The following is a 21,338-nucleotide window of genomic DNA, read 5'->3' on the forward strand; positions in this document are numbered from 1 at the left end:
GTTTATATTCTATTTTTATTCTGATACCGTAAAAATATTATTTCCAACCTTCTAGTTCGAAAAATATCTAAATATTAAATTGAAAAGAAAACTATTTTCTTAAACCGTAAGTACCAGAAAACATACGCATACAGTGTTCGCGTAAACATGGGAAATAAACCATTTGTGGGATCTACAAACGGAAAATATCTTTAGTTTAGTTTTTTCTTACGAACGGTTTTCCTCGCGATTATTTTGCTACAGTTTACAAGCAATTTTTTCCGCTTTATAGTATTTTTTTAATTTATTTTATTTCGGAAATAGGTGAAGCGGAAATGCCAAGGGGGATAAATTCAACGTAAAAAAAAATTCGCGCGGTATTAAGTAACAGAACATTGTCGACTAGATACGTCTTTTCTGTAACAGCGTCATCAAAAGCAGGATAAGTTTTGTAAGTAAGTTTATATGTGAAATGTTAAAAGTGGATGTTAAACTCTGTAACACCAAAGAAAGCTAAAAAGATAGGCATAGATACTATTACAAGAGATGCATTGGAAAGATACGTCGTTAATCCTTCACTAGCAGATTCCTTGATTTTCTACTTTTTAAAATAAAACTCTTAGACTTAGATAACAGTTTCGTTTTTTTAAACTTTAGTCATCTAAGAATGTGAAAATAAAGTTTACTCTTCAAACCTTTTATTGGAGTAACATTGATTCAGTACTTTGTTATATATTTGAAATAAGATTGCATTGCGTAATTGTGAAAAAATATTCAAGCGGTGTAAAAGGGTGACGTGTGATTCCGCATGAGTGCAATCGACTCGTGGTCAGCGGGTTCGAGATTCGGTCCTGACTTTCATGTCAGGACTGTGTATATCCTCGATTTAAATATAGGATGTGGATTAGGAAGTTGAAAATTATATATAAAATTAATGTGAGAATAGAATTATAAACTTGCTTGGGGACAAACTAATACTGATATAATACTAATACTCAAGGTATATTTCACACACGTACATGATAAAATGGCGAAAATATCTTCGACTAGATAGATACTTTCTATACAAGATACGAAGATCAGAAAGATTGTGAATTCTCCAATGACAGATTCTTTGATTTCCTATTTTTTTTCTAAAATTTTTATAAAACAGTATTTTTTTCTAAAATTTATCCATCTAAAAATATAAAAATAGAATTGACCTATGTGTATAATTTTCTATACTACAAAAACCTTATAAAGGAATAAAAATGGCTTTTCTTGCGAAAAATAAGCTAATTGTAGACTCTTCAAAGAATCTTCCATTGATCATGAGAAATCATGATTGTGATATGTCATATATTTTTAAAATAACAACAGACAGATTTGTGTGGAATCACGAAGTATTCTAATAATTACAGAGTAGTTGCTCGATGTCTTCGCGTAGAGTAGCGAAAATTGGTCTCTCATGGCTGTTCAGCTGCCAGCATGATAACATCAGTTTTCTATGAATTTCTTGTGGACAGTTGTCTGGGCATGGAAGACGGTGGCCACGTTCCAGTGCGTTCAGTAGGTCGGTTATAGTCGTCATTGAGATTTCTTTCTCACCCACTCTGATTGACAACTGTGGGTCGACGCCGTAACTGAAAACCTCGTACATCGTCACGCCGAACGACCACACGTCCGAACGTGTTGAGAATTTGTTATGCCTTAAGCTCTCCGGTGCGTACCTGAGAAAATTTCCATTTATTCCATTTATTTCTTTTGATGCGTATATTATATAGCAACGCGAAAAATTAATCCAATCTTAAGGCTTAATAAAAGTTAACGAGAAGAAAATGAAAAATGTTACATTATTTTCAAATGTAAAAAATTACTTGATTTTATTGTCTAAATATAAAAAAAATGGAGATTAATATATATATTTTTGTAATATTTACCATTTAATTGGAATATTACGAAGGGTTTTGAAAACATAATAATCACTCGCCGCTATTACTTGCGCGAGGCCGAAATCACTGATTTTCACTCGATCCTCGTTCGCTACTAGAATATTTCTCGCTGCTAGATCTCGATGAACGATGTTCATACTACCGAGATACTCCATGCCCGCGACTATGTCTAGGGCGAAGCCTAACAGTGTTTTGTATGCGAGACTAAATCGATGCGAGCTTAGATAACTCAGCAACGAGCCAAATTGAATAAACTCCATCACCAAGATTCGGTCCACTGAGCACAAAATCTTCACGATATTTGGATGTTTGAGTCTCTAAAGATAAACAAGAAAGAAAAGAGTTAATGTAGTCAACTTACTACTGCATTTAGCTATCATGCAATTAATTAGTATCTATGTTAATTTTAAGCACAGTAAGAAATAGAAACATTTTGTTTCTTATTGTTATTAAATCTTTTCACGTTATACGTATTAATATATATATTAATACGTATAACTATGTCGTTAACAAAAAATATACTAGCTAATTATAGTAAGCATATACCATATATTAAAGTTATGCTACTTAAATATTGCAATGGCAACAGATATGATTTTAAAAATTCTTGATACAAAAGTTTTGTATAACAATTTTTAAAGAAAAAACAACTGATTCTTAAAACAATAATTCACCTCCATGATTTTAATTTCCCTCTCGAAGTCAAGCACATTTTCCGAGTCCTCCTGCGTCTTGAGCTTCTTGACGGCTACATCCTGTTCCGAGTCAACTTCTTTACCGTTACGCCTCCTGAGCGTACCCTTATACACTTCGCCGTAAAAGCCTTCACCTATCCGTCCTTGAAGGATCACATCCAAATTTTCATTTATCTCATAGGTGCGCTGCCATTGGGAGTTATCTTTGCTGTTGAAAGTCTTGTCGTTGGTTTTGCTTTTGTTGGTTTTGCTCGAGCTATCTTCGCGGCTCGGGCCACAATCGCTACCGTTACCCGCAACCGGCATCTTGTACAATTCGTTGTTTAGCCAACGTAGATAAAACGATAGTTCGTCCCTGCTGCTGTCTTGATTCTGATAGCTGATCAGCTGTTCTGTAGCTTTTAAAGAAATTAAAGTTAATCCATGTCTCTCTTGTATCAGTTGTTACAATTAAGTTTTTTTATTTGTAAACTCAACATATACTGTGTTATAATGAAGAAATTGAGATAACTCATGATTTTTTTAATGTTTAAAGATCCGACAACTCGATTACACACGTCTATATAAATAGCATCGAAACTGATCAAAAATAATACAAATTATTTTTGTAATTAAAAAGGTTTAAATCGACTTACCGTTATCGTCGAAAGGAATACTGGTATAATCAGTGACCAAACTCGTTTGTGATTCACTATTTGATTTGCTCTCTTCTGTAAAAATACTGCCATTTTCATCGTTGTTTCCATCGGCTTCTTTGAACAGCTTAGGGCATATAGTAGCGTAAGTATGAGTTCTACGAGCATTATATACTTCATATAGAATCTGATTAATATCTCGCATGATAGCCTGAGGCTGTTTCCTTGATATAGAATTATTTTTGCCCCAGCATTCCAACATTAATTTATAGATTTCGTTTGGACAATCCTTAGGAGGAGGTAATCGGTTTCCACATTTATAAAACTGTAATACAACACCATTTAATCATGTTAGTCAGAGTTTAATAAAAAGATCAAATCTATCAAAGTAAAGAAATCACATAATTGTAAAAAATGTACCATTTTAACAGTATGAGTTTTATGATATTTAGGTGGGGGAGCTCCTCTGGAAAATATCTCCCAAATGGTTGTCGCCAGCGCCCATATATCTGCTTGGAGACAGTATTTTGCAGATGTTAAATCCGTGTAACATTCTGGCGGTATCCAATATATGCTGTGCAAAAGAAAGAATCCTTGTATTACACATGAAAAGAAAACAATGAATATAATAAAACGAAACGTTATTTCTTTACTTACTCGTCCTCGGTATAAGTGAACAGACCAGGATCTCCCAACTTGACAATGAAGCTGTTATCCGTATGCAAATGTACGAGAACGTTTCGGCATCTTATATTTCCATGAATTACACCATTCTCCTCCTATACATTTTTACATGGTAAAAATATTATGTAACACTAAAATATAACGCAGATATTTGGAGAAATTTACCAGATGCCATAGGGCTGTTGCCAGACAGACAGTGGCTTCCACCATATCAACCGTTAGCACAGATTTGCTATTGCTGCACAGGTACTTGTCCAATGGGCCCAAGTTTACCAGTTCGAGGAGCATTCCGATTGTCGGAGCCACAGTTATGCCGTACAATCTAAAAGCGAAGAGTGGAACGTAAAATATTTCCACGCTACATCTTTCTAAGATTTCTGATATTCACCTAACTAGAGCTCCCGATCGCAATTGGCTCCACTTGCCGACCAACTCCAAAAATTCTTTGGTATAATTATTCTCCTCCGTCTTGAGTATCTTCATTATAACTTCGAGCTTCTTGCCCTTTGCAACTCGCCATATAGCTCGATGCAAACTCGTCATTGTTATTGTACGAGTCAAATCCTCGTCGCTCTTTGCGATCGCTTTGTATACCTGCAACTCATTCCATGGTACGCATCGCGGTCCACCTTGTAATAAAGTGGTGATTATCTCTTCATCTGCCGCTACTTCGTTCACTACATTTTCCGAAGCGCAAAGTAATAATTTTGACTTGTCTAGAAAAAATAAACAATCTCTATATATAAATAGAAAACTAAAATATGGACATTTTCTTTTGTTTTCCTCTCTCCAAAACATTACATATATCAATTCATATGTACCGTATTCCGAAAATCCTAAGCATTTTCCTAAGTATATTGATTCATTGGGATTTTGGAACGAAGAAATTAAATGCCTCAGAGATTCGTACACCCGAGCGCTGTTTGTCATTGCAAATTTGTCAGGTTTAGTTTCCATCACTCTTTGCGAAGATATAGTTCCATCTTTGTTGTAAACGTCAATATAGTACACGCCGTACTCGGTTTCACTCTCGCGCAGTATGTAACTTCCTGGCTCGTTGGCACATTTTTCCTTGAGTTTCGTGTACGAAAAGTCTTTCCTGAAATGTTTTTTACAGACTCCTTGTAAATAAAACAAGCAGAATATAATCTTGTGTCGTCTTGCGAAAATTATCTTACCCAACCGGTCCATGGCACCTTAACTTTTGTAATCTTTCTAAAGAAGGCGTAATAATGCTACTGTCACCACTGCAAAGATTAAAATTCCACTTGACAGATAAGCGATAATATCCGTCCAGTGCGGATACAAAAGACAACAGAATCGTTTTTGTGTCAAATTGTACGCACAATGGTATGCCCGTCCTCCTCCCAATCAACACAGTATTGTTCTTTCTAAAGGATTGAAAATGTGATAGATATAAATATAGATATTTATATAGGTATTTATATATAGAAATTATTTTAAAATTTGTCATAAGACTGTGCATCAAGAAAGAAAGCTAACATGTTGAAATATGGTATTATATGTTTGTTATTACCCTATGGAAAGGGTGGAAATATCCTCTATCCTGCAAATCGTTTTCCATGTACCCATGTCAATCTCACAGTATTTCACTTGCTCTATGGTAACTCTAAGTAAGACTTTAGTTCTTAGATTAGGAACATCTTTATCCATTAACGTTGTATATTCTTCGTATGGATAATTCGGAGCCATGCGTTCAAATTGCTTCAAATACTGCTCCTTGACGTATGCAGCGTCGTACCCAGATAACTTCGTAAGTGCATTGTGAATAGGTTTCCTAATAAAAAAGGCGTGCCTCTTTATGCATTCCTTAGGTATATATTTCTTATATTCCGATTCTACAATTTCTCGTGGGAGTTCTTCTTCGAGCATTACCCTGCAACGAATAAAATGCCATAAAGTTACATCATATAATGCTCAGCAATTACATTAAACAAAGTCTACGGCAAATTTGTTCGCTGTAAAAGATTATTTATAAGATAAAATATAATCGTTTATTCTTTTATCAGAAGAAGATGAGTTGTGTACCTTACCTGTACATATCGCTAACTCCTAGGCCAATCAATTCATGTTTATGTTTCTCATAAACTATGTCAGGTACTTTATTATCCAACACGTCCCTGCGGACTTGTTCAAAGTAATAATTATATGCATTTAAATCTATTTCTCTCAGTCTGTCCATACTGGATGGCTTGAATCTCAAGCGAAAGTTGAATCTGTACTTCTCCGAGTCCTCTTCCAATATGTGACCACATGGGAACCATAGTTTCGTAGAACAACTTTGCAATGCGAACAGGTGTCTTGCTAAAGGACTTATATTGAAAGCATTGCATATCTAGAAGTTGAATAAAATTTTGATTTTTCGAGAAATATTCAGATGCTTTGCACGGAAGGATAATAAAAATTTATTCAACTATGACAAATACAATAAACCATAAACAATGCAAAAATAAATTTTAATAGCATTTTGAAGAAACAACGAAAGAGATGTAAATCAAATATTTCGTGGATTAAATAATTAAATACATAGATGCTTTATAGATTTATATAACAAGAGTTAATTATTCTACAAAGCTCAATGAATAAATTTTTAATCCTACTACCTATGTTAAATACAGAGCCTCTTTTCTATATTTAAATTCTACATATTTTCTCTATATATATATATATATATATATATATATATATATATATATTTATTTATTTATTTATTTATTTATTTATTTTATACCGAGACAAAAATCGCTGTACAAATCGATTTATCATACTCTTGCGTATATTACTTAACACTAGAACAACCAGCGTCAAACATATACTTAATTTTACATATCTGACAATTTGATAGGTATTTGAAATACATTTTATTTGTTATTAATTGTAATTCTTTAATATTTAAATAATTAACAAACATACCTCTCAGTTACAAAGATTTTTACTATTTCACACTTATTCTTTTCTTGTTAAGCTAAAGCATGAATAATAAGTGTAGATAAGACAAAAATTATTTTTATCAAGTAAATAGAAAATGTGCCAATATACGATCAGACTAGATTTTTATAGCTAATAATATTTTTCGCATGAATTTATGTACATTTTTTGCTTCACAAACTACACTGCTCTTACTGTCGGTCTCGAAACGTCTGAAACTGAAGCTAGAATAGTACAATCAGATGATTAAATTGACAAATCAATTTAACATCAATATTATTATGCATCTTTAGAACCACTGCAAGAATATGTTGCACAAAATATTACTCCAGGGTTCAAACCTAGATCTCTCTACTATCTGGGAAGATGTCTTTACCAATTCAACCACTGAAGCATGTGATGGTATTAATCGCAACAATCTATAAATATATTAAGGAGAACATTTTTTAAGGCAAATGCATATAAAATCATATGTTAAATGAGTCATTAAGTGAGACTTACGATAAGTAAATAGAAAATGTGCCCATATACAATTAGGCCTGGATCTTTTGTTTATTATTTTAATTATTTTTATGTACTAGCCAGGATGAAATTTTTCAAATAACTATTTATAAAAAATCTTAATATAAGAGAATTTTATATTGTAAATTTTTTATAAACAAAATTGCAACAAACTATGGAATTATTAAGCCTTTTATTTTGATGGATTAGGTATTGTATGTACAAAACTTCGAAATATTGAATGGATGGAAAATGAATCGGTATATATAATAATTTTTTTAGCTCGACAAAAATAAACATAAATTCCAACAAAAGCACCTTAACAAATTCTGTAATTTAAAACAAGAGACCCATCATTTTGACAGTTGGTTGTTCTAGTGTAAAGATAATAGTTTCGTATAATTAACAAATAACGTGACGAAACTTTTATATGAAAATCGTCAAATCAGAACCATTCGTGTTTGCTATCAAAATATATACGATAACATTCCATTCTGCTTTATTTAACTGAAAGAAAGAGAATTGCCCGCACCTTTATACACAGGTATTCGATGGTTTCACCAACAGTAAATGCAAATTTCAACGGCTTATCCCTGCTGGCCATATAAATGTACACATAATGTGACAGTCGTGGATCGTCATCCATATTAATTTACAAATCGTCGATCTTGCCAGAAATATTACATCTTATTGCAGCAACCCTCGAGATCCAACGCACGCCAATTTGTTTTTTGTTTACCATGTGTGACGAATATAGCGAATTCGATCACCTGCATTACTCTGCACTTGTGCAGAATAAAGATTATTACACCAGACACCTAGTTATTCAATAATAAAAACATAATACACACACATAATAACCGATAAAATATTCAATATTAATATTGTTACCTCTTTGGAATGCGTGTTCGAATCTATTCTATCGGTCAAAACACTTTAATTGAGCTCTTCTATTTGGATACCTCTTACCAGCTTCTTTACATATAAATCTTTACACAACAGCAGATTGGAGTAGTAGTAGTATGTATATACAATACACTGGGTGCGTCTGAGCACGACGAGCACGACCGTTCACTGAGCGGCTAAATAGCGAAGTGTGATTGGTTGGATCCAAAAGTAAAAGCCAATCACGTTCTATTGCTACTCAGCAGCTCGGTGAGCGGTTGGCGGTTGGCGGTTGTGCTGGTTGTGCACCTGAATGCACCCACTGCGTCTCATTAGGGCTCATGCACAATGCTGCGTTCAGCGGAAAAAATAGCTCAATGAGTGGCATAAAGCGGGGAGCACACACTTCTGCACAACGCATAATAGGCGCATTCAGCGGAACAAACCGCTCAGTAGCAATCGAACGTGATTGGCTCTTACTTTTAGACCCAACAAATTAACGTAGCCTGTTGATAAGACGACACTCAACAGTTGTGTCTGCTGAACACGGCCAATTGAGAATTAAGAATCGACTATGAATACCGGCCTTAATCCTTAAAGGCTACACCTCAAGTCTCAAATACTTGACTCTTCAAAAATTGATGTTTTTGTGGACAAGTTAATGTTAATTATTGGCATTTTTCTAATTTTATTGTATTCTTCAGACTTTTTTCTACTCCTATTTCATTTATAATTTTTTAAGATTTGGTTGATTAGACTCAGTTTTACGGGATTCCCCATGGCACGGAGCAGGGCCATTGCACGTAAAGATACGATTTCATTGACGCTAGAAACCAGCGGCAGCGTCAAGAAAATGTAGTGGGGGAAGAAGTTCATTCAGACCGTCTCAACTTTTTAGCGTACCGCAAAATTCAACGGAACTTCTTCCCCCGCTACATTTTCTTGACGCTGCCGCTGGTTTCTAGCGTCAATGAAATCGTATCTTTACGTGCAATGGCCTTGCTCCGTGCCATGGGGAACCCACTCACTAACTGCGGGGTCCACTTGACGCTACAAATTTTTTGGAGCATCCTTCTTCTCTTTCTTTCTTCATTGAAAGAAAAGAGAAGAGGAATGCTTCGAAGCATTTGTAGCGTCAAGTGGACCGCAGCCTAAATAACGGAACGGAATTGAAACGGAACTACTCTGATTGGTTAACCCCCCACCCCCACCATATCTCTTTTCCGTTTACTGTTCCGTTCCGCTATTTCTTCTCCATCGGGATGCACCCTTTTTACTCGTCAGCGTCATGGCCGTCATTGGTCATTGGCGTCATTTCCGTTTTTGGCTTAAACGAGGAAGCACGTGTGTGGACGTCTCTAGAGTAATTCTTTCTTTTCGCTCTTAGAATTTAAAGACGTAAATAGTATATCAGTAGCTGTCTGTCGTTTCTGTAATTGTCGCGGATAGAATACTTGAACATGGAAAACGAGCAAGAGGAGACGAGTGTCGGCGACGATCAGTTGAACGGCGACACCGCTACCGAGGTTAATGACGACGCGCCGACCGTTGACGCCACGGATGAAAAAACGGAACAACAGACAAAAGCAAACGGAAAAGATACGGAAGAAGAGGAGCCTTCCGAGGATCTTTTGACGAAGATTAAGGCACAAGTAGAGGTATACTTTGCACTTTATATTTTCATAAACGAATAATTTAGTAGTCTTCTTTTTTTTACGTCACTGTGCAGAATCACGCGTCGGTGGTTCTGAATAATCTGAATTGTAACGATATTCGAAGATGTCAACGTATACTGTTTCGTTTGAAAATCGAGGACATACATGGGGCGAGAGTCGGGATCGAACTTGAGACTCGCTGATCACGAGTCGACCGTTCTCACACAGAATGACGTGTTTCCCCCGTTCGTTGTTTCTTCTATTTTGTATATTCTTTTTGCAGTACTACGTTGGCAATGTAAATATGTACAAGGATAAATCTCTTATTGACAAAACAGAACTGCGTGAGGATTAGGATCAAACCTGGAATGCATTACTGAAGCTACGGGTCCACTTTACGTTACAAATGCTTTGAACCATTCCTCTTCTCCTTTCTTTCAGTGAAGAAAGAAGGAGAAGAATGTTTTACCCTGAGAGCCTCCGCTCTCGTTTGATAGCGTAGCATAACGAAACGTGGGTCAACGCACAAGAAACCTATATATCGGTTACGGCCTATACGTCAATACGTTTCTTGTGCGTTGATCTACGTTACGTTACCATACGAAAGTTTTGTGTGGAGATTCTGAGTCAACCATTCTCATACAATTCCAGGCGTCGCTCTGTGTGCAATGGTTACTGGTTATATATATATATTTTTTAAATTTTTTTTTTGCAGTACTACTTCGGCAATGTAAATATGCAGAGGGACAAATTTCTCATTGAGCAAACAAAACTGGACGAAGGCTGGATTCCAATGACCGTCATGTTAAACTTCAAAATTTTGGCTTCTCTCAGCAAAAATGTCGACGTAATTCTGAAGGCTTTGGAAACTAGCGATCTCATTGAGATATCTGAGGACAAGAAAAAGATACGTCGCTCGCCGAAGCATCCACTACCGGAATTTAATGAAGGATATAGGAAGGCTCAAGAGGCTCGAACGGTTTATGTCAAAGGCTTTCCGTTGACTGACACAACTATTGACAAGCTGAAAGCCTTTTTCGAACCGTATAAGCCATTGGAAACGATTGTGGTAAATATATTTGTCCGACACAGAAATAAGTAAATATAATATTTTTGGGCATCGAGTAAATTGTCCAATGTTAACGTGTTAGCCATAAACAGTAAATCGTCCTCTTAAATAAGAACTTCTTAGCTGTAAACACCTACTTATACTTGACTCGGACAAAATAAAAACTACAAACTCGAGATTAAATTTAAATAATAAATAATAATCAATGTCTAATTTTATTAATGTCTATTTCTTATTTGGTTATTTGGTTATATTTAGGATTATTTGGAAAACTTAACATTAGATATTGATATGAATATCAAAATATAGATATCAAAAATTATTTTTAGTATACTTAATATCTCAGATGATTATGTTTTGCAGATGAGAAAATATCAAGATAAAGATAAGGTTTTTAAGTTCAAAGGATCTGTTTTTGTACAATTTGAGACTGTTGATGGCGCCGATGCATTTATGAAAGCAGAATCGGTAAAATATGAAGATACTGAATTGCTAAGGAAATGGGCGTAAGTAAAAATTATATCTGGAGAGAGAGAGAGAGAGAGAGAGAGAGAGAGAGAGAGAGAGAGAGAGAGAGAGAGAGAGAGAGAGAGAGAGAGAGAGAGAGAGAGAGAGAGAGAGAGAGAGAGAGAGAGAATTGACATATATTATATATTTTTAATATACACTTGATATTATATATTTATAGTGCAGATTATAATGCAGAAAAGGCACAAGAAAAAGAGGAACGTAGAAAAAAGAAAGCAGATAAGACGAAGAAAACTGTAAGTAAGCAAAGCAAATAAAAGATGAATATGATTGTTATCTATCGTTCTTAATTCTTTCTCTCGTGTTTTACAAGTTCGTTTTTTTTAGACAGAGCAAAAAGAGACTGAGGGTGATGAAGAACAACCTGCAGCGACAGATAATAAATTGCCAAAAGGTTCAATTATTTTCTTTTCTGGCGTTTCTAAGACGTGTACAAGAGAAAATATTAAAGAATGTTTAGACAAATTTGATGCTGATATTGCATACATCGATTTCCAAAGGGGGCACACAGAAGGCTGGGTACGTCTGCAGGGAGAAAATGCTGCGAAACCCGTGTTAGACAAAACAGACAAAGGCAAGGTGAGAGAAATATTCACAAAATTTTTAATTTTCTAATAACTTTGATGGTTTTGAAATTAATTATAATAATCAAGTAAAACATTTTATTCGTGTTCCAAGGTAGTAATCCAGGACATTGAAGTTACCTGCAAAATCCTCGAGGGTGAGGAAGAAGATAAATACCTTGCTAAAGTAATGGAAGAGATGTTAGCTTCGAAGAACAAATATAATAAAGCTAAGCGAGCCGGTAAGAAAGGTAAAAGATCATTTCCAAAATATTACAATTGTTGATTATCAAATATATTATAATGATGCTATTTGCCATGCTAATACTGAGAAATCATAAATATATTATGGATTTCGCTGAGTTAAACTCTTCAAACAACTGAATTTTTTATTGCAGCGTAAAAGAATTTTGCGCTAAAGGAGCAAGAACTAATGAAATTTGTTGAATATGTTCAAAGGACGTGCGCGAGGTGCGAAGAAGAGAGGTAGCAGTCCTTCACGTGACACAGTTCCGGCTAAGAAGAAAGCTGTCGAGTAAGATCGATTCATTCTGAAAACTTCAAAGTTACATATGTATATTACACTGTATTTTCAATGTATTGACTAGTTATATATAGAAAAGGAACACTATAAATTATGCCTGGCATAATTTATTACACGAGAAACTCATCTGGTTTAAACTTTTTGTTACTTTTCCTTTTGATGTATATTGTTTTACATACTTTGAAAATATAGCCTCGTCTATATTTGGTTAAATGCGTTTTCAATTATTTACCATTTCACGTTAAACTTTTAATTTCGTCATGACGAGATTTAAAAATGACAATTCTGCCGTTTGACGGATGATTAACAAAAATCGCTGTATATTTTTATAAATTGGCATTTATTTGTTGTACAGTGAAATTTACAAATTGGTTTCTCTAGACTATAACTGACTATAACACGTATTTAAATTTCACTGTCGTTTTACATGCGTCAATTCTACCTTCACGCAAGTATCACAACGTGTTAAAGACTTAAAGATCGTATCGTCCGCGAACAGTTACTTTGAAAAATTACACGTAATGACGCATGTACGTACTTAAAAACTATCGTAGTCGGCAATACGATTTTACGCGACACCGTGTCTGTGCATTATTACGCTACATGGTATTTAATTACAGATTTACGTTCTTAATCATTGATACATATGTATAGTTTCATGTGCCGAGGAGTCGTACGTAATCAGTTAGATGAATCTTTATTTTTTTTAGACAGTCTCAATATTTAATGATTTTTTGAAACTCATTCTATAGGTGGAAAAAGTTTTCGAGGTCTTTTTCTTCTTCTAGGATAACAGTTAAATTGTTAGAAAATTCAGTTCTCGCAAGTGTTACCTGTTAATTGTTACGTAAGAATGAACTTCTTACAATCTGTAGAATCAAGATATAAACGTGATAGAAACGTTTCTTTAGCATGTAAAAATCTATCAGTGGTCGTGTCTACAATGTTTCCCGCTTTTCATATTGTTGTGCCTGATTTCATCATCAATTATCGCATTCCATTGTATCCTGAGAAGCGCATCTCATTTTCTCGCGCGGACCGATTTAGTTGCACACAATGACGAGGATGACTTTCGAAACTTGGTATCTGTGTGGAATCTAGTGGTCTCAGCGATCTCAGGTCATGAATATTAATTCGGGATTAAGAACTCTCTACAAAGACAAAATGTATCTCTGCAAACACGGGCGCGATCACGTCTTAGGATACTTGGTCGTGGAAGAGAGAAAGAGAGTTCTATACAAAAAAAGTCGATAGTTTTAGTCCTTCTTTAAGAGAAATTACTCCTTTTTCTTTTATCGTTACGTTTTTTTTTACGAGCAGATATTTGACCTTCGGCAATGATCTCAATTTATAAAAGGTAGTAGGAAGGATATATATAAATATTGTTCCATAAATTTTGGCTCAATAGAATCGAAGTGTCATCAAGCAGGTTCATCTCAACATTTTCATCTCTTCGTCACACAATAACTAATTTGGAATTACTAAAAATTACGCCGCTATCCACGAAGGTGAAAAGACTTAATTCTTGTAGTATAACATTCAAATATTTTAAATAAAAATATAGATACACTTAATGCTTAATTTTTTCCTTGATGTTAATACTGTCTAGTACTCGTACATTGTTTTGCAAGTGGAGAAGAATATACAAGATGCGTTGCCAATTGCGAGGTCTCGAGGCTCGCGGGCGAGAAACGCGAGAGAAAGTGTGTGTGTATATTATCAGACGGGAAGTTTTAGCCGCGATTTCGTGGCGGTACAATACTTATGACTGTCGGACTATTCTCTACGAGAAGAACACTCAGCGGAAGGTCGAGTTCGCCCTCTCGAAAGTCGTCGCGCTGCTCGGTCGTAGCCCTTACGGCTTTCCACCGTCGAATGCACTCGTGATTGTGCACTTGTGCGACAGGTGAAACGCAGTTGGAGAATTACGCTTTCCGCCCGAATAAATTTCGCGAGCGCTATTAAGCCGTTCTCCTCGGCAGGATCGGAATTACACGTTTCGAAGGACGTGGCTAACTCTGTGTGTCGCAAGGGCGGAAACGACGAGTGCGCACCTTCACCTGATAGGTACCGACGGCTTTCGTATACACCGTTATTGTTTCATTTGCGAATAACGAACGCGCCCGATCGTTTGATCCGCGCTTCGCGTCGAGTGCCTCTTCCTTCCTCCCAATCGATGCTTTACAAAGCAATCGTTGAGACGATGGCATGCGATCGTTGGCTTTGGTATTCCGATTCCCGTTTCGAGATCCTCTTAGATCGTCGTCGTCGTTGTCGATTACCGTGTATCGATCCGCCACACGGTATATTCTTATACGTATAATTGCTTTTTAACAGAGAATTCGATTTGGAGCTTTTTAGAGTGAGAATTTCATTATACGTTTCGTCACAATAATTCCTCGTCAGGCGCCCTTTTTCTGTGACATCGAAGACATCGACACACGTTTTCTTTATGTTCTGTAGTGATACTTAATTAAGGCCACCTATTTGCCACGGTCTCCAAAAGAATCAGGGTTTATTCCGATGAATTAAATGGCTAGGATGCATAATCGTATCGATATCTTCAATTGCGAATAATGTCCTTTGAATAAAATTCTTTTTGAGCACCCGATATATTACGTAACATAGCCACGAGTTATGATAAGTACTTTAGCAATCACTTTCTTTAAAACCATCAAGAGAATATATCTCGTCTCTTTATAAGTAGCAACTACGTACAATCCACGTACTCTATTAGAAATAACGACCACGTGCAATCATACAGTTCGTAGAAAGAACTGGTCGCAAAGTTTTCCTAAAGTGGTAACAGTCAGGCGCAATCCGGCAGTAATAACAGTTCAGTAGCGCGACCGCGTTATAGTTAGCCACGGTACCGCGCCGCAAGTAGTAACAGTCGGCGATAATCGGCCGTTTTTAGTAACGTTCAACTATAATCGGACACGCCGCGCCGTGCCGACCGTACATTGATTATTCGACGCCACAATTCACGCGCAATGCACACTTGTAAAACATCTATTACAAAGCCCTTTTTCGCCTGCTGAATTCGAGTTACGCTTAATCGGCACTGTCCAACGATTCGATTAAGGGGGAACATCTCGTTCAAAATCTGGACTCCGTGGTGGCCCTCTCCGCGTCCACGAAGGTCACCCTCTTCGTCCGCGCGTTGCCCTCTGGGGGCAACCCCTAATGCTATACGGATATCTCTTGTATCTGCACGCGTTTCTTGATGGTGTTGGTGCTGCCGGCAGTGGTGAGCGAACTGGTGGTCCTGGCGGGCGGTTTTGGTGGGATCGCGTCCTTGTGGGCGTTGCCGCTGGTCCCATGGCCGGATCTCGGGTCTTTCCTATTCTGCTCGCAGTCCTGGCCGTCCTGGGACTGCGCGAGCTGCTGCTGTTGATCCTGGACGGAGGAGCTTCTCGCGAGGGTCGTGTACGACGGGGGCGGCTCTTGAGCGGGTCGCGGATTCTCGGAGGGTTTCATGGACGTCCTGGTGGTCATCGGCAGGGACTCCTGCCCGTTCGGCCTGCAGTCCATTGCGGCGCGTTTCTTGTCGCGATCCCGCTGATAATAGATGCCGGCGAAGATCAGCATGTTCAGGACCAGGAGGATGCAGCCGACGCCCACGGTGATCCCCAGGGCAGTGGTCGTGCTGTAGTAATGACGGGACGCCAGTCGCTGCAGCAGCTCGGCGTCGTCCTCGGAATCGTCCAGAATCGGGGTGATGTCCTCGATGAGGCTGTCCTCGCCCCCCGTGGACGTGCTGCAGGCGGTGGTCGAGGACGAGCTCGTCCGAGTCGTGCCTGTCAGCGGCAGCGGCGTGTACCATTCGTCCCGAACCGGTCCTGAATAATACAACGAAAAAGAAAAATGAGGGATAATTGAGGATGGTATTCAAGTCATCTCTTCCGCGAAAGAGCTATGATCTTACCTGCGTAATAATGATCGCCTCGTTCTCGGAAGTGATGATGTCGCATGGAAACGTCGTCGTCGCCGGGACGATGGAGCTGCGGTATCAAGTTAAGCCACACAGCCATTTTATGGCCGCGATAATGGCTCTTCATCTTCGGTTTCAATGCTAGAATAAAATTTTGATGGTAAAAAGCGCCTGTTCTCCTTCGACAATTATCTGTATAGGTACCCGTTCACTAAAGGATAGTTATTACGTATTGATCAATCGTAAATGTGCGAGGTATTATGAGCGACGTATCGTCGCGAATAATTATTAACAGTGAATCAATTGTAATTATCGAAACGCATTAAAGAGTACATAATTATTATTAAAGACTACATAATTATTATCAAAGAATAATTTTGCATTATATTCAAAAGGGTTTCACCCTCGCGCGCAATTGAACTTTTCAAGGAAATTTCAAAGAGAACGTCAGAGAGAACGGTGGGCAAAGTCCACTGTACACAATCAAATTTCTGCAGGAACTTTTTGAGAGGGAATTTAAAAAGATCGCGGCGACGTTCCACGAGAAACAGAGAGGACGAGAGAAAGGCGCGCTTTGTGGAAAATTAAATTTATCGAAAAATAACGAAGGGGGGAGGGAGAAAACTCTTCTCTTCTCTTCTCTTCTCTTCTTTCTCTCTCTCAAGCGCCGCGACGTACCTATCGTGAGATACTGCTGAGTTCCTGTCTCATATTGTTCCCATGTGAGACCGCGGAAGCGCGTCTTCTCCTTCGGCGTGCCGTAGTCGACCGACTCGATCTTGTGCGGCTCGTTCGGGTTGCCGGTCTTGGCGAAATTGGTGAAGAAGGTGAGCACGGCCTCCGCAACGCCCTGGTCTTGTCGGGAATAATTCCGCGGGAAGAAAGCCCCGCCTGCCACCAGCGGCAGCCCGAAAATATACGGTATGTCTTCCCCACGTACGCTCCCCAGACGCTGCAACGAGATTTTCCCATTCTCAGAGAAAGAGAGAGAATCGTCGAGCGCTCTCTCCGTGATCGATAATTATACCGCGCGGCCGCCGCGCCGGCCTCTTCTCTATGTATGTACGTGCCATTCTCACGTAGGTAGGCGCGCGAGCCTAATTATAATATTTGCTATGCCCGCAATTCGCGTAATTCGTAATTCATGATATAGTTAAATCATTATTGGCTATTGACGATTGTTTTATTTAATTAACCGAAACAAGATATTAGGTAATTATTGATAGCCAATTACTAGAATTTTAGTTTATTAATAGAACCGCACGCGACGATGCGCGATTGCCTAGGAATTGTGTGCGGGCCGGCGGATGCCACTTCCAGCCCGTTGTACACAACGACCGTAATATCCGACAGCGAAATTCTCCGTTGTGAAATGCTACCAGCTACCCGCGTATTATACCACTGATCCCCATTAGCACGCGTGAAACGCGCCTCGCCATCAGGAAAGAATGCGCGAGGAGGGAACCGTGGCAGGCGGAAAACGCCGCGATTAACGACTGAAATAAATTCATCGCATTTGCCTTCAGTAGTCTTGATATCGCTTTCTTATCCTCTCTTCGCGCGGCTTTTTCCCGCCTTTGTCTCCGCCTAATTCGCGCCCCCTCTTTTTTCTTTTATCGCGCGTCCGGTAAACCCAGCACAGCGACGGCGACGACGTACGACGACGTTTCGATTGTGTTGCCGGTGATATTTAAAGCGACGCGGAGTTCATTAGTTCGCGATTACGCGAACTTATTAAAGAGCGAATCTTTCGCCCGGCGCTTAATTAAATCTCGTTTCGCACACGCGGACGGGGAGGAGGGAAAAGGTAACGTTGATGCTCCAAATCGCGTTGTTAAACTATACGACCACTTGCATCCTCGCTTCCATCGTCCCTTCCCCGAGCGGGATTAAACAACTTTCGGGGACCGACGTGACGCGCGCGCGGCTAAATGCTAACTTTCGTTGTTTCTAATACGCGCGTTTCCAAACGCCAGGAAAATAATAACGCGAAAGATAATATATATACCTCCGGCACTTGCCAAACGGAGGAGATATAATCTGTTTCCTTAAATATCCTACAAACACGAGGTACGAGATATTTTTTTTTCAGCGTCCTCTCCCTTTCCCACTAAATTGAAAACGTCAATCTGTTTCCCCGTCGCGACTTTAACGCGCCGCCGCGCCGCTCGGCAGCGCGACTTTACAAATTGGCCGATATAACAATTTCTTTCTTGTCCCCCCCCCCCGATATTACTTATTATGTCAAGCGTGACAAATCCCCGTCATTCCCGGGACAAAATGCGAACACGGTGCGCGCGCGGGTCGCCCGGGGCGTTTTATTAAATCAGTGTCTTCATCGTGAAGTCATGGCCAGCAGCGGTTGCCAGCCCGGGGTATAGATCGAGCGGGACGCAGAGTGAGACGGATGAGCTTACGAGGACAGTACCTATAGGATCGAGGGAGGGGGAGGAGGGTTTGAACGGGTTGCTTCCTTAACTGGAAGTGCCGGCGGACTACTAGGTGTCGAGGGCGAAACGTTAGTCTCTCTTCGGGACGTCAAGTTAATGGAGTTAACTCGCCGACTTAAGCAGCGTCTCCACCTCTTCTGCTCACCCGCACCCGCCTGCCTTCCGTCTGTGTCGGTATGGCGCGCGATATATAGCTGTGTGCTAGCGCGACGGGACGATATCGTTTCACAATAGAGAAAAATCGACGCCTCGAGATACTCCGGATATCCCCGTCGATCGACAACGCTAAATTACGCGATTTCTTGCTACCCTTCGTCGCGCAAATTTCCCGCGGAAATCTCTTATCGTTGGCTATTACTTAAAAACAGCTGTGTTGTAAAATTCGGTATTCAGCTCGCCACATTCCGGTCCAGTGGACCGCTGAACGCCGTTTCGGTTTTCTAGTTGCAATCTTTTTCTTATAATAAGTTCAGTTCAAACTGAAATCATTTTCTCTTGACCAGATATTATCATAACCATCTTATTCAGACTCCGTGTATTTCCAATTCCTATACATTATATAAGCTTAAAAATATATTAATTAGAATGAAATTGACAATAATGCGACAAAGTCTCACGGACCGGAGGTGTGACGAATTAAGGACTCGAAAATAAGTGTGGCTTAGTTAATGAGTCAAGCACATAATGATTACGAGAAAAGATTCACGATAAAATTTCTTCGCGTCGAGGAAGCTCGTGCGCGAGCTTCCTTGGCGAGCGACAACGACGTGCCTTACCTGCACGTAGCCGCTGTCCTTGGACTGATGATTGAAGTGATAAAAGTACGTCTTGGCGCCCCGCCTGGCGTGGTAGAAGGCGATTCTCATGAGCGGCGCGACCGTGTGGCCATCGCTCAACGCCTCCATGGTCGAGTCCCGTATTATGATGGGGTGCAGCACCGGCTTATCCCAGTCCGTGTACTCGTTCCTCACCGCCGAGAAGATCTCGTTCAGATGGTAGACGTAGGCGTTGCGGATGAAGGTGCGCAGGATGCGATTCCGGTGGTCCTCCTCGAAGCCGAACTGTATGTCGTTGTTGTTGAAGTCGAGATTCGACTCGGTCGTGGAGACGCCCAGGATCAGCGGCACCTTGATGAACGCGTCGCTCGCGCGCTCCATGTCCAGGCCCGGGTCGGGATTGTTTTGGTCCACCGGCAGGCCGGGCCCGATGCGGGGCACGAATCTGGAGGTGGACACAAAACGGAAACGGGGGAAGGTCAGTGATGCCGCATGCCGCCTCTCGCTCGTGCGAACGACCGGCGATACTAAATTGATATAACAAGGGTATTAAAAATCAATAATGCGAAGGGCTATTAACCCGCCACGATCCGACGGTAATCCGATAATAATTCAGCGTGCGCGCGCGCTCCCGTGATTATCCTTGCAATTAGTAATATCGCAGATTCATTTCGACCTCGCGGTAAATACATATACTCGCAAACGCGCCCGCGTGGCCCAACGGTTAATCCTGATGAACGATGATGCGAATAAGTGTTGACGGAATTCAATTTGGGACTTTCTATAGATTTCCGCGTTCTCTCCGCGGAAGCGTGAACGCGTCCGACGTGACGATTTATAGCGATGCAAGATTTTTAAATGTCGCTACACGCCAGTTTCGACAATTCATCATAATTCACCGCGGGTCGTGGACTCATGAAATCGTTATAAATTTGTAGCGCGGTAATTGCTGCGCTTGCCAAACGTCATTTTTTAACGTATCAATCATATCTCTTGAATTTTTTACCGTCCGGCATTTTCCACTTTTCATCGAAACGCGTAGCTCCAATATTCAGGCGACGAATATATTATATATATTGTAGGATTCATATATATACATATACATATATATATACAATATATGTATATGTGGCACAAACGGGGCGATCGCAAGGTATAATATTATTTATTACATCGACGTGCTATCATAAATAAAAAGATGGAAAAGAGGGTACCGATGCATTCCATCTGTCCCACAATTTCACGATATACATATTTCATTATTTTAATTCTCCCCGAATGTGGAACTATCCGTATCTGAAGGCAAGAAGGGGATGAATGTTTTCCCCGAACCATCGACGCTCACCTGATTTCCGGTAATTGCACGTCCATGAGGGTCTTGAGCGGTACTCCGCGCAGGCAGTCGGCTATGTCCTCCTCGCCCTCGGTCGAGCAGCCCATCTGCTCGCCGATCTTCGCCCTGAGGTTGTTCGGATCGTGCACCGAGGCCCAGGGGCTTAGTGCCGAACCGCTGGATAATACCACACGATGAAATAATCCTGCGGAAGAACAGACGGTTGG

The 21,338-nt window shown here is 39.6% G+C and overlaps 3 protein-coding genes and 1 non-coding gene across 11 annotated transcripts in view; 2 read left to right on the forward strand and 2 right to left on the reverse strand.

Moving 5' to 3' along the window:
* The window catches only part of Hop (tyrosine-protein kinase hopscotch), a 19,714-nt gene extending 11,292 nt beyond the window's left edge, over nt 1-8,422 (reverse strand). For all 3 annotated transcript variants that reach the window (XM_077408435.1, XM_077408427.1, XM_077408418.1), the window contains exons 1-14: nt 8,266-8,422; nt 7,907-8,192; nt 5,979-6,280; nt 5,462-5,821; nt 5,103-5,315; nt 4,746-5,023; nt 4,313-4,640; nt 4,090-4,246; nt 3,898-4,019; nt 3,661-3,814; nt 3,241-3,565; nt 2,585-3,003; nt 1,899-2,227; nt 1,378-1,688 (exon numbers count right to left, since the gene is read on the reverse strand). In XM_077408435.1, coding sequence (XP_077264561.1) covers nt 1,378-1,688; nt 1,899-2,227; nt 2,585-3,003; nt 3,241-3,565; nt 3,661-3,814; nt 3,898-4,019; nt 4,090-4,246; nt 4,313-4,640; nt 4,746-5,023; nt 5,103-5,315; nt 5,462-5,821; nt 5,979-6,280; nt 7,907-8,020 — 3,412 coding nt within the window. In that variant the 5' untranslated portion in view covers nt 8,021-8,192; nt 8,266-8,422. The remainder of the gene's footprint in view (nt 1-1,377; nt 1,689-1,898; nt 2,228-2,584; nt 3,004-3,240; nt 3,566-3,660; nt 3,815-3,897; nt 4,020-4,089; nt 4,247-4,312; nt 4,641-4,745; nt 5,024-5,102; nt 5,316-5,461; nt 5,822-5,978; nt 6,281-7,906; nt 8,193-8,265) is intronic.
* A 1,136-nt stretch (nt 8,423-9,558) lies between these two features.
* Nucleotides 9,559-12,831, forward strand: La (La autoantigen-like). 3 transcript variants are annotated; one of them, XM_077408381.1, is made up of 7 exons: nt 9,559-9,917; nt 10,630-10,983; nt 11,347-11,489; nt 11,672-11,747; nt 11,839-12,090; nt 12,190-12,316; nt 12,534-12,831. In XM_077408381.1, exons 1-7 carry the CDS (start codon nt 9,720-9,722, stop codon nt 12,611-12,613), a joined length of 1,230 nt encoding a protein of 409 aa, XP_077264507.1. In that variant the 5' UTR covers nt 9,559-9,719; the 3' UTR covers nt 12,614-12,831. The 3 variants fall into 3 exon arrangements, with proteins under 3 accessions (XP_077264507.1, XP_077264517.1, XP_077264498.1); XM_077408391.1 differs by having other exon boundaries at nt 9,560-9,917; nt 12,190-12,325; nt 12,473-12,625; XM_077408372.1 differs by having other exon boundaries at nt 9,562-9,917; nt 12,190-12,325.
* Nucleotides 12,373-12,463, forward strand: LOC143901999 (small nucleolar RNA U6-53/MBII-28). Its single transcript, XR_013258240.1, has one exon. It is a non-coding gene; the product is annotated as a small nucleolar RNA U6-53/MBII-28 (small nucleolar RNA).
* Nucleotides 12,832-12,937: 106 nt separating the features above from the next.
* Nucleotides 12,938-21,338, reverse strand: part of Nlg-5 (neuroligin 5) — a 214,539-nt gene continuing 206,138 nt past the window's right edge. For all 4 annotated transcript variants that reach the window (XM_077408313.1, XM_077408305.1, XM_077408322.1 and 1 more), the window contains 5 exons: nt 21,124-21,316; nt 19,779-20,223; nt 17,231-17,504; nt 16,547-16,693; nt 12,938-16,460 (listed from right to left, as the gene is read on the reverse strand). In XM_077408313.1, coding sequence (XP_077264439.1) covers nt 15,808-16,460; nt 16,547-16,693; nt 17,231-17,504; nt 19,779-20,223; nt 21,124-21,316 — 1,712 coding nt within the window. In that variant the 3' untranslated portion in view covers nt 12,938-15,807. The remainder of the gene's footprint in view (nt 16,461-16,546; nt 16,694-17,230; nt 17,505-19,778; nt 20,224-21,123; nt 21,317-21,338) is intronic.

The sequence above is a fragment of the Temnothorax americanus genome, unplaced genomic scaffold (assembly GCF_048541705.1).
Source record: "Temnothorax americanus isolate GAGA-0224 unplaced genomic scaffold, ASM4854170v1 Scaffold10, whole genome shotgun sequence".
Taxonomy (NCBI): Eukaryota; Metazoa; Arthropoda; class Insecta; order Hymenoptera; family Formicidae; genus Temnothorax; species Temnothorax americanus.

What these genes read in the sequence shown, in the direction of transcription:
- La (XM_077408372.1), top strand. Translation starts at nt 9,720, where the DNA reads ATGGAAAACGAGCAAGAGGAGACGAGTGTCGGCGACGATCAGTTGAAC. An exon ending in AGCCATTGGAAACGATTGTG is followed by an intron (nt 10,984 to 11,346) that starts GTAAATATATTT and finishes TATGTTTTGCAG; the next exon opens with ATGAGAAAATATCAAGATAA. An exon ending in GAATTGCTAAGGAAATGGGC is followed by an intron (nt 11,490 to 11,671) that starts GTAAGTAAAAAT and finishes ATATATTTATAG; the next exon opens with TGCAGATTATAATGCAGAAA.